At 40.9% G+C, this 12,484-nt stretch overlaps 1 protein-coding gene across 2 annotated transcripts in view; it reads left to right on the plus strand.

Moving 5' to 3' along the window:
* ABCC4 (ATP binding cassette subfamily C member 4 (PEL blood group)) overlaps nucleotides 1-12,484 on the plus strand; it is a gene marked incomplete at both ends in the record, with an annotated part of 152,958 nt that overhangs the window by 99,128 nt on the left and 41,346 nt on the right. For both annotated transcript variants that reach the window (XM_080356195.1, XM_080356196.1), the window contains 2 exons: nucleotides 9,718-9,868; nucleotides 10,499-10,618. In XM_080356195.1, coding sequence (XP_080212321.1) covers nucleotides 9,718-9,868; nucleotides 10,499-10,618 — 271 coding nt within the window. The remainder of the gene's footprint in view (nucleotides 1-9,717; nucleotides 9,869-10,498; nucleotides 10,619-12,484) is intronic.

Below are 12,484 nucleotides of genomic sequence, written 5' to 3' on the forward strand. Positions count from 1 at the left end.
ATTTTAAATAGCAAGAACAAACAGTAAAATACTTAAAAGCTTGTAATTGCTGTAAGGCCGAAGAGCTGTGTTACTGAAGGACTGAAACTTCTCTTAACAGAAGAGCCCCCAGTCCAAATGCAGCACAAAGCTTTTAAAGTTGCTGAAAGACACAGAATTGACTTCTGGCAAAACAATTAGACTTGGCTGAGCAGAAAAGGTCATGCAGCTGAAAATGAGGTATTCTTGGGGAGGGGCAGGGGCGTTTTGCTGTGAGGGACAAGAGGCCTGAGGCACAAAAGTCCGTGTATCCTGAAAGAGAGGCTCTGCAAAACTGCAACTTATGGGGCAGCAGCATCTGCAGTAAGCAAAATTTTGCCAGACATTTGGAAGACCTGGGAATAAAATGTGCACAGCATGGATGAAAAGGTTATGATAACATCTTCATTAGCTGAGAGGAGTTCCTCACAGGAACAGTGGAGAGTGTTTTAGTGAATAAGTGAATGGACTAGACCACAAGAACACTAAATAGCAGCATGCAGGGTCACAGCAGTTTTCCATCAAGGCCAGTGGTCTTTGCCCATCAGTAGCAACAGGAGATGGTGTTTGGGGAGAGCATGAGAACCTGGCTGCTTTCTGTGGTCCATCCCTATTTAGCACCCCAGCATTCACAGTTTTGTACTGGGAGTGTCACAAGGCCCTATCCTTTCCCAGTCCTTTTACTGTCTGTTTTTTGCATCATTTTGTATCAGCTTGTCAGATATGCTTCCTGTAGCCTAGTAGCCTGAAAGCAGTGAGATCTTTCTTGATTTTTTTTAAATTGTTCTAAGTATATGTGCCCCTTCTATTGAAAGAAAGGAATAATTAGCACTGAAAGAAAAACTGCTTTTAAGTGAGATAAGACTGAGGACAAATATTGGTGAGAGCAAAGTAGGAAATACCCCATTAGTAGCAAGGTTAAAGACAAAAGTACCCGGTTTTGAATGAAATGTTTTGGTTTCATCAGCGTCTGTGCTCAGCTGGGCTGTATTAGGCTAACATACGTGGGGAAAAGTTTTGGCAATGGCTTCAAGGCACAGGAGGGGAGCAGAAATTGTTGAGCCATTCTTTACTTTCCTTTTAAAAATATCACTCATTTGGCAGGGGAGGTACAAAAATGCATTGTAGCAAGTGCAAAAGCCAACAAAGTGGTCATACTTACTGCTGTTATTGCTGATGGTGGGGGTGTTAGAGTCCTTGTTTATATATAGGTCACAAACCCTCTAAGTTATTATGATGGAAAGGGCTGCTTTCCGCTACCTGAGAAGAAGAGTAACTCCGGGAGAGCTGGCTGGTGCCAGATATTTTTTTCTATTGTTTCAGGCAGGTTCTGGCAAGAGCTGTTGAGAAAACAAAGCATGAGTGTGTGCATGTTCTACACTCACTCTGATTAATGCTGTTTCCTCAAGCTACCATGTAAAATTGTGCTTGGCATCTGAGGTGTTCCACAGGAAGATAACATGTTTGTCATGGTACAAAGAGCACTGGAGTTTATGTGAATGGGTTTTGTGTGCCTGCATTTTTTTTTTAACTTGGGAAGAGAGCAGTGTAAGAATACAGCCAGGGACTGTGGACATTTGGAAGAGAAGACAACCAACCTAGCACTGCTGAACCACAAAACATATTAACTTTTTAGCGTCATTTTACAGGAGATCAGAATAAAGCTGTGACTGACTCCCTTTAAACTGCAAGAAGATGACCTCTCACTTTGATGTATATCCTCATTGCAAAGTTGTGCCTTGCTGCCCGAATCCCTGAGAACATTTTTGTATGGAAGTACCTAGTAGGCACAAGAGCATTTGAGAAAATCAAATTAAAAGTCCTCCTCAAGATTTTATGGCTTATAAATAGAAAAATACGTTGTCTACAGCCATCTACCAGAATGGATCTTGACTCTGTCCTTTTTTGCATGGCAGTATTGGCTTTCATGTACAGTGGGTATGAACAGGAGTTGCATGTAGAGATGCATAAGTAGGGGCCATAGTTTTGGCACTAATAAGGGCTTGTTTTTTAATGGAAAATCTGTATTAGCTGGAAGTCACTTACTACTGTGGCCAGAGCACCCTGGCAACTAACTTCTTAGATGAGTGAAGATAGATAATTTATTACAAAAAGGAAAATAACTTCATGATGTTGTAGGAATGTAATGCAGAGTTTTAAAGGACGTGTGTTTTGAGTGTCTGGCAGAATCACAAAGCCCAGAGCTTGATTATGCATCTGTTTCTAAAGCATCAATGTATGAGAGTCTCAGACAACATATGGACTGTGATTTTTGAGAGCTGCTATTGGAATCAAGACCTGCATAAGGCAGGTAAGCCTCTTGGCCCAGCATGCCCAGAAAGCCTGTTTCTAAGCCCTTGTAGGATAAGAGATTATTGATGATAGGTTGCTGTTTAAATACAAGAGAATGGTGACAGTGCCAATGTATTAAGGAAAACACCCTTTTTATTATAAGGTCACTTGGTAAAGAACAATTGGACACAATTCGCCATGATCTCAAACAAGTATTAAGGCTTTTCACTTAATGACAAAATGCATGCCAAGTCAAACGAATGAGCATGTTGGTGGCACAGAAAACATTTGCCCTGAGGAGCTAAGTATATGCTTGTTCTCTTGGAAGAACAATGATCCAGAAAGACTATCTTACAGAGACAAGAACAAGTAGAAGGTACTAGCAGTAAGGATGTGATTGGGAATTTGAATACATTTCTGTGGTATATCTGACAGGTGCATTCAGCCCATTTGCAGTGACATATGGATTTAGTTAGGTAGCCTCTTGTTGGCTAATTGCAAATAGCAAGATTCAGAGGAGGAGAGGGTGTCTCGTGGAAGATAAGGCAGGCTTGCTGTTTCCGAAGCTTTTAGAGCTGGCAGTATTTAGTTCTTACATTTTTCTTTCACTCAGTTTATCTGAAATTACAGTTTTCATTTCTTTCCCAGCTGTGCCTTTTTGTCCCCTTTCAGTGCATTGGTTGTCTTGTCTTTGTATTTGTAATTTTCTCATGGATGCACATTTTCCTAAAGCTGAATTAACACTGACTGAGAGCTGTCATTCGTGTCAAATATTGCTGTCACTAGTTGCTTCAGAAAAGCACGACATCTGAGATGTCTTTTAAATATTGGAGTTACATGCAATGCTTTTCTTCGTATACTCATAAGTCTTCATTGCTTTTTCTCTCAAGACAAATCTGTTCCTGACAGTTTGATGCAAGCAATAGTATAAACAACCATATGTAGTTTTTTTTAAACAGTTCCGAAAGAAAGCTCATAAATTTTATTAAAAAGGTAGTTTAGAGACAGACTACATGCCTCAACTCAGCCACTTTGAGTAATATGAAGTTGAGCTGCTTATGTGCTAAGATTATTATAGAAAGGTAAAGGTTTTCTATTTGGATGGTTCCTGGAGTTTTTTTGTTGTTTGGGTTTTGTTTGGTTGTTGTTGGGCATTTTTTGCCTTTTGTTGTTGTTTGTTTGTTTTTTACATAAAGGGGAAAAAACCAACAACAAAAAATCTACAATGTGGTTCAATACGTTGTTCTGGATGCAGCTGGCCCAAGTGAAATGTTTGTTGCTCTGATCTGCTCCTTGCGATGTCTCCTCCCCAGGGAAGCTTGTCTGCTGCTGTGCCAGTGTCACCAGCCACTGGTGTGGTTGGGCTTGAACAGAGATGCAGGACAGTCAGACCGAAGACTCTGGTTTGAAAAAGCCTAAAGGTGTTCAAGGAAGAAGAAAATGTCAGAACTGGATTAGGATTGATTGTGCATGCAGTTATTTGGCAGAGCTAACAAGGAAATAATTTTAGTCAGGGGGAGGGGAGGAGGAGGAAGGGTGATGCCAAGCAAGTATGAACAGAGTGGGGTTTTGTAGTTTCTTGATCTGGCTTTACTTCACACAGCACAGCCTGACGGAGAGTGCCGTAAGTTCATGCAGTTAAGGTGGCAAACTTGAAATCCAGGATATGCACCATTGCTGTTATTAAATTAGTATGGCTTCATGGCAGTGTCCATGGGCTAATATAATCGTTGGGAGTCCATATTGGGGTCCAGGGAGCTGGGGGCAGAGCCAGAGTGGGTGCATTTGACTGTTTTACTTCTGCTTAAATATTGGTAAAACCAGTTTTGGAACACTGCAGTTCTTGGGTGGGATTTGACTGCAGATTCAGTCATCAAAATATAGCTATCTGCTTGTTGGACTTCAGATGCTTGCTTTGCTGTAGTCAGAGGGCATCTAGTCTATACAGTTAGTGGACTCTAGAGAAATATTCAACTGTAGAGTCACTGGGTATCTACTTAAAGGTTAGATGAATCACTTTCTAAACTAGGAGAGGAGTCTCACTATGCAAGTCACATGTGGGCTCCCACATACAGCTTTCTGAGTCTCAAATCCCATCCGTTGGGCTCCACTCATTCATTAGAGATCCTACCAGGTCACCAAGCTGCAAGTCTGGAATAGTGTGGCTCCTGTGGTAGTAGGTCCTCTATCATAGCCGTCAAACCCATGACTTGGGCAAATCACACTGGGAACTTGCATAGACACACAACTACATGGTACCCCTTATGCATGTATTTTGTAAGAGATCCTGAAATACATTGTAAGATCCATTTAAAAACAAACAAAGCGCAAAACTTATTTTTTAATAATGGAAGACCTCAAGGATCTGAGTATGTTGACCTCATTAGAAAGACAGAGAGCTGTTTTACAGTTACTTTCATGAGGAGATAAAAGACTCTAAGTACCCACTGAAGCAAAGTGCTAGTAGACCTGAGGCATTCAAAGTAGGGTCCTACATGAAGGCCAGGTGCCTTTTTCAAAGTTCTTAAACCAAACACGAAATATTAAGCTCAGGGTATAACTGATATGAAAGGGCAGTGATGTATAGAATGGGAAGGATAGACATTCTTAGAAGACATCTTGAATTCTAGATTTTGCTTTTGCATTTTTGTCCTGTCAACTTTATTAAATTACTTTAAATCACAGAATTGTCATAGAATCGTTGAAGTTGGAAGGAACCTTAAATATCACCTTGGCACAACCTCCTGCCATGGGCAGGGATACCTTCTACTAGACCAGGTTGCTCAAAGCCTGGCCTGGAACACTCCCAGGGATGGGGCATCCACAGCCTCTCTGGGCAGCCTGTTCCAGTGCCTCACCGCCCTCATGGGAAAGAATTTCTTCCTTGTATCTAATCTAAATCTAACCTTTTTCAGTTTTAAGCCATTATTCCTTGTCCTATCACTACCTGCCCTTGTAAAAAGTCCCTCTCCAGCTTTCTTGTAGGTTCTTTTTAGGTACTGGAAAGCTTCTATGAGGTCTCCCCAGAGCCTTCTAACATTATATAAATGGTATCGTTTCTGCAACAAAGGGAAAGGCTTATAGCTTGTAATTCCCATGTTTTCTTATTGTTTCTTTGCCTGGCATTAAATGCCTTTCTGTTGTATGGGTGTGCTACAGAAATACCTTGTTCTTCCTAGATCAAGACCTGTTTGAGATAGAAGCTCCAGGATATCCCTCTCAGCGCCTATAAGAATTACCAATATGTAGGTCATCAGAAGATGAAGGGAAAGCACGTTTCGCAAGTGAATGTGCTGATCAGAGCATTCGCTTCCCTGAAGGGTGACAAGAGGGTATGTTTGTTCTAGTGAGGCAGGAGATTTCTTGAGGAAGAGTAAGCCACAGTGAACCAAGTGACTGACCCAAGCACGAGGGAAGTCTCTCAGGACTCTTGCAAGCAAGAGGATGACTCCAACAGTAGGAGCATGTGCTCTTCTGTACTCTAGGAATAGAGTATGTGCAGCCTGTGAGTGGGTGATTCTTTTTTCTCCAAGGAAACTGAAGCAAATTTGAAGGTGGACATCAGACAATTTGCTTCCATTTGGAAGCAAATTAGATTTCTCTGTCCAGGTATTTTCAGTCTCAGTAGCCTGTGCATCTTTTGTCTTTTGTATGAGGTGGCCTTGTTTCCAGAACTGCGCAGATAGCTATAAAATGTAATTAATCAGCTCCTATTAAAAAAAAAAAAAAGGTGATTATTTTTTGCACAGTCATTACAGAAGACTTTTATTGTAGTTCTTAATTTTAGCATTTAAAAGATGCTGGTTTTGTAGGCCATATTTCTTTTATGTAGGGAAATCTGCTGTAGACTTTTGATGCAGTTTTCAATTGTAAGCCAATTCTGCTAGACAAGGTCTAGATACCCAGTCCTGACTGTTTCTTGCTGTCCAAAGTGCATGTTTAGCTCACTGCTTGTCTGCATAGAGGAGAGCAATCAGACTGCTGGTCTTACCATTGTCATTGGGCTGCTGATCATCTCGGGTCCTCCAGCCTGCACACAGTGACTCTACGAGCACTTGGGGCCATCTCCAGCTGGAGGGGTTCGTTGTCTCTTGTGAAACACAGGAGGTAGAACCTTTGCCTTACCTCACGCAGTAACTACATGATTACAGTCTGCAAGTGGTTGTGTCTGGCTTTCAGACTAACTTCATTAAGAGTTAATTTGTATGCAAGTTTGGTTTTCCAAAAAAACAACATGCATGACTGATCCACCCTATCATAAATTTTTATAATGATAAGGTGGTGCAGGCTCATCTAAAATTCCTTCCAAAGGCGGTGTCAGATTTTTACTTTAGTCATCCTAACCATCTTTTCCTTCTCTGCATTTTCACCGTAGCAAGGCTTTGTTTACATGAGCTAGATCCTAATAGTTCTACTCCTACTCCCACTCCCACCCCCACCGATCCTTTGCAACATATTGTAGATTATCATCACTAAAACTTCAGTTTGGCTTTTTTATTTTTTGTCAAGAAACATTTCTTTGCCTTGGAATTCTTTTCCTTGAAGCAGCTTTCCTCAACGCCTCATTTCAAGTTTGCAGCTGATGCTCTGAAGAGGCAGAAATACTTCAGAAAACGCTTTTTAGTGACTATCTAGGAGGTGATGGAGGGAGAGAAGAGGAAGGCAGCAGTCGTATAAAGCAGATCTGGGAGTGAGTTGTCAGAAGGAAGGAACAGACTTCAATCTCTGTTTGCCGATGAGGATGGAGGTGAGGGAGCCTTGAGAAATTAGCTAGTGTGTGGATGGCTGACAGGCTTGGCAAAGTCATTGAGCAGCACTGGGGAAAACAGGGCTCTAGACAGAAGAAAATCTGGAGTAGGTCAGGAATCTTTATTTCCCTTGCTCTCATACCATGATAGAAATGAAATACGCTTACAGCGTTTTAAAGAACACCAGAGAAGTAGGCGTTAGAGGAGGGCTCATGGGAGCTCTGCTTTGTTTTGCGTTGTGCTGGCATGACCATGTGCATGATAGATCCAAGTGAAACACTGTGCACTTTTGCTGCCACCTCTCCTCTTTGTGATGAAATCTAGGTAAAGTGTTTGCAATCTACTGTATGTATCTGGAAGGTCAAACAACACGATGCTATAAACACCTTAACCCACAGATGAGCAGTGTAGTGGTAATGCAGCTTCCCTCAGAGCTCTGACCCTATATGTACCCTAATGCTATTTTCCTTAATAGATTAATGAGAACCTATAATGTACTTTCAGGATCTATGAGACGTAAGGCTGTTACGCTGATAAATCTTCTATCACAAGCCAAGATCTTGCCTAGAGCCGAAGACTGAATTGTGCTGACTCGTGCAGTTGTAATGCATAAGGCATGTGGGTTTGCTCTCTGGTCAGGTGAAATTAGGGTAAAGTCACAGAAGCCTCAAGGAAAAACACAGATCTAGGGGAAAAGGTTGTACTCAATTTTGGCTTTAGAGCATATGTGTGTGGGCTACCAGAAGCACAGTGGGAAATGTAGAGTTTCATAGGCATATTGTGCTCTGGTGAGACCCCACCTGGAGTCCTGTGTCCAGCTCTGGAGCCCTCAGCACAGGAAAGACATGGACCTGTTGGAGAGGGGCCAGAGGAGGCCACAGAAATGATCAGAGGATGGAACAGCTCTGCTGTGAGGACAGGCTGAGAGAGTTGGAGTTGTTCAGCCTGGAGAAGAGAAGACTCCAGGGTGGCCTTATTGTGGCCTTTCAGTACTTAAAAGGGGCCTGTAAGAAAGATGGGGACAGACTTTTTAGCGGGGCCTGTTGTGCCAAGACAAGGGGTAATGGTTTTCAATTAAAGGAGAGGAGATTGAGGCTAGACATGAGGAATAGATTTTTTTTACAATGAGGGTGGTGAAACACTGTCTCAAGTTGCCCAGAGAGGTGGTAGATGCCCCATCCCTGGAGACATTCCAGTCCAGACTGCGCAGGGCTCTGAGCAACCTGATCTAGTTGAAGATGTCCCTGCTCATTGCAGGGGGTTGGACTAGATGGCCTTTGAAGGTCCCTTCCAACCCAAACTGTTCTATGATTCTATGATAGATGCCTCCATTGAAAGTGTTTGAAAATCCGGGTAGCACTCTGCTACCTGACCTTAGGTGATGTGTTGCTTAACTTTTCCAACTTGCTGCACAGATAAAGGGACAGAGAACAGAAGCCTTTTTGCTGTAAAACACATTCTTGGAACGCAGTGGTCACTTATGCAGTTTTGGCATCCAAAAATCAGACAGCCACAAAATTCAGCTGGAATTTACTTGTGCGTCATATGTGATGATGAAGAAGGTGGTGCCTCTATAGTCCATAAAATGGAGACCTTTTAGAAAACATTGTCATTTCTAAGGAATTCATTAATGAAAATAGTACAGGCAATTAGTATTGAGATAGAATTTTGGTTGTCTGGTGTCCGTACAGGGTGGGTTTCTTTTTGTATGGTGTTTTTTTTTCCCTTTTTAAGGAGCAAATGGGCACACCCTGATTTCACTGTGCCAGGACTCTTGTCATATATTCACACATACGTACACATACCGCTGGTGTTCTGAAATAAAATTGTGTGCAGATAATGCTTTTTGTAGTGTATTCAAGTGAAAGTTTGATGTGACGGATGTGAGGTGGTCTGCAGGAAATGTGAGATTTAATGCAGTAAGTGGAAGTGCGATCCTCTGACCTAAGCAACAACGCTTCATTCCACATTATAGCTAGTTTTCTGAGAGTAAATTCAGGTTTAGCCCAGCTGCCCATCTCATACTCTGACGGAAACGTGATAAAACCAGCCTCCTATGACACTTCTTGCAGTGTTCAACATTTTCTTCTTATTTGTTTGTTCCCCTTATGTTTCCCAAGGCAATTCTTTGGGAAGAGAAAGCTCACTTTCTCTGATATTGGCTTTTCTTTCTAAATGGGACAAAGCTGTTTTTAGGAAAAAGTAACAAGCTCATGTTGAAACTTGCTCTTCTAGCTGTCAGGTCTTTCAACTTGAAGTCGGTCCTTAACAGTTTACCTGGGGTGAAAACATCATGGTAGCTTGAGTCCTTTAAAGCTTTGTTGTCTGTTTCATTAATCATCTATTACTTTGTTACAGCAGGCACAGAATGATTCACAAGGACATACACTAATGTTCATTCAACCAGTTTTGTAAAGACATTTCTTAACAAATAATACAGGATAAAACCATAAACTGCACAAGGAGTCAAATTATGTGTTGCTATAAATTCTTAGTTGCTTAAAAATAGATGTTGCTCCTATGTTATACAATGCATCCACTCTTAAATTTGGTAGTTATGTTTAAATATGTGTTTCAGTAGTGTTAAATAGTTTTATACTTGTTCTAAATGAAATTCTTCTGGCGAAGAATTTTTTATTTTGTTTCTATTGTGTTGCAGACTCTCCTACAGATTTTTGGTGTGGTGGCTGTGGCTGTGGCAGTGATTCCTTGGATACTCATCCCCTTAATTCCACTATTTATTCTTTTCATTTTTCTCCGACGATATTTCTTAGACACTTCAAGAGATATTAAACGTCTAGAATCCACAAGTATGTAGTTTGGCGGGACTTAAAGTTAGCTTGAACCCTGCTTATTATTATGTGAAATGCCAATGTTTTATAGACAATCCATCAAAGATTTTTTTCTTTTACTATGCAAATAACTTCCTTATTGCCTTGGTTCTTGCCTGGTGAATTACACGCTTAACTCCTGTTTTGTGTTATGATAAACTGTAGGTATGTCAGTTCATCTATCCGTAAGTGAAGCTAGTTAAGAACATGCTAAATTGCTGGTCTGCGGGACCTTGCATGCACATACTAATGGTGTTTCTGACTGAATCTGATTCTTGTGCCTGACTTTGGCTTGTCCCTAATATGAAATATTAAGCACTATGAATAACAAACATGGATGGCTTATGTCATTAATAAAGCTCAAAGAATTCCTTCAGTGACGGCTATTGTTAAAGACCTAAGACACATTTGTGTAAATTAATCTGCCTGGCTGTCTGACTGATTCTAATGGAGTAAGAAGGCTTTGGTTTAAGATATCACATATTTATTCTAACAGGATGCAGCATAGTAACTTGTATGGTTATATATAAAGTAGTAGGATTAAAGATTAGTGTGGTACAAAATATTATCCTTCAGCTATTGCTAAGTTACTCTCATTTCCCTTTGTAGCTCGAAGTCCAGTCTTTTCCCACTTGTCGTCATCCCTCCAGGGACTTTGGACTATTCGAGCTTTGAAAGCAGAGGAAAGATTTCAGAAATTATTTGATGCACACCAAGACCTCCACTCAGGTTAGTGATGAACTGAAGTGAAAAATCAAATACTTTGCTCTGTAAGAGCGAAATATCTTATGCCTTCAGTGATATGCTTATAATGTACATTAAAATCAGAAGGAGCTGTGCATTTGTCTCTGTAGGGTAAAGTTTCTCTATTAGAAGAAAAACTTTTATTATCTGTCTGGATTTTGAGAGTTTACTTTTGGCTGTTAAATAATTTGAGATACCCACGCATGTTTTAAAAATGTCTAAGATAAACATTTTAAAGTGTGCCTGAAAATAATATTTAATGAATCATTTTTGACATTTTTCCTGGATTCTATCTTTAAAAAGAGAGAGGGGAAAACAAGAATATTATGAAGTGTTTAATATTAAGTAGTGTGCTAGGAGTGGACAGAGGTGATTAATATAAGTTATCTTGGAAAAGCTTCATAAATCTTACTTCTTTTTTACTTTGAGCAGCTTTCAGGGCTCTAATGTAATATACAGCACTAACATGACCAGAACACATAAAATATTAGGATTCTGCATGTGTAAGTAATATAATTCAGGTTTTCACTGTGATTCTTTACCTTCTGTCAGTTAAATGTTCTCTATTACAATGGTTTTCAAGATTCATTTCAGAATGCAAGTTTACAATTTTTTGTTTGTCAGGTAAGATCTTGAATTTCCTCTGTTGTAAGACATACAATTATATTTTATGGCACTTTTTTTGTAATTTACAGATTTCTAAGGCTTCAGACTGGACCAGCTGATTTTTCCTGACATATGATTTATCATAGGCTGTAGAACTGTGCACGCCAACCTCTGTGTTGAGCCCAGTAACTTGTGACCAGGGAAATATATCTTCCAGGGAGTCACCTCTAGCTTTGAATTCCCCATTTCTCAATATTTTCAAGTTACTACTTGTCTGACCAAATCAATTTTACAGAAGCTGATAGCGAGGGAACACAAAGTTGATTTTCAGCTTTGTATTAAAATACATGTTTAGTGGATAAACTGCATATAAAAGTTTCACTATACAAAGAGGACCATGACCTTTAAAAGAAATGTTTTCTCGTATTTTAAGGTCAGACCTAAGGAGCATAAACACACTATTTTCCAGTTGTTTTTATGCATCTCTCTAACAAAACTGCCATTAACACCCCTGCTGGGCAGTTCAGGAACCTGCCTTCGGGATTAAGCTTCAGTGCTTATAGTCACAGTCTTTGGTGTGTACCTGCATGCTTCATCTTGGTGTCTTTCCCACCAGAGTGTTAGGGGTGCATCAGCTTGCTTAGCGTGTGTGGGGGTTTTGGTCCTCAGAAGGAATATGAGCCAGCAATGTGCCTGGCCAACAGAGACTACTGGACGGTGTTAAGAGGGGCACAGCCTCAGGGAAGTGATTATCACTATCAGCACTTGTTAGCACACCTGGAGTCCTGCCTTCATCTTTGGACCTCCAGATATCAGGAAACACTGTGACAAACTGGAGTGAGATCAGCAGATGGACCACTGCGGTAGTCAGGGGACTAACAGGAGAGATGTCCCTGTGAGGAGAGGCTGAGGAAACGGTGCTTGTTTAACTCACAGAAGAGAATGCTTGGAGAGGACTTAATGGCTGCCTTCTGGAACCTGCAAGGATGTTACCAAAAAGACAGTCGAGCTCTTCTCAGTGGTACATGGTGGGAGGAGTGAGAAGAAGGCTATGACAGGAGAGCTTTAACCTGGCTTACAAGGAAAAATATATTCGCTGTGAGGACAGTCAGGCAGAGGAATAGATTGCCCAGATATGTCGTGCAGTCTCCATCCATGGAAATTTTCAAGACTCAGCTGCATGAAGTGTGGAGCAGCATGGTCTAACCTTGGAGCTGACCCAGCTTTGAGCAGGAGGTTAAACTA

Source organism: Nesoenas mayeri (assembly GCF_963082525.1).
Source record: "Nesoenas mayeri genome assembly, chromosome: 1".
Lineage (NCBI taxonomy): Eukaryota > Metazoa > Chordata > Aves > Columbiformes > Columbidae > Nesoenas > Nesoenas mayeri.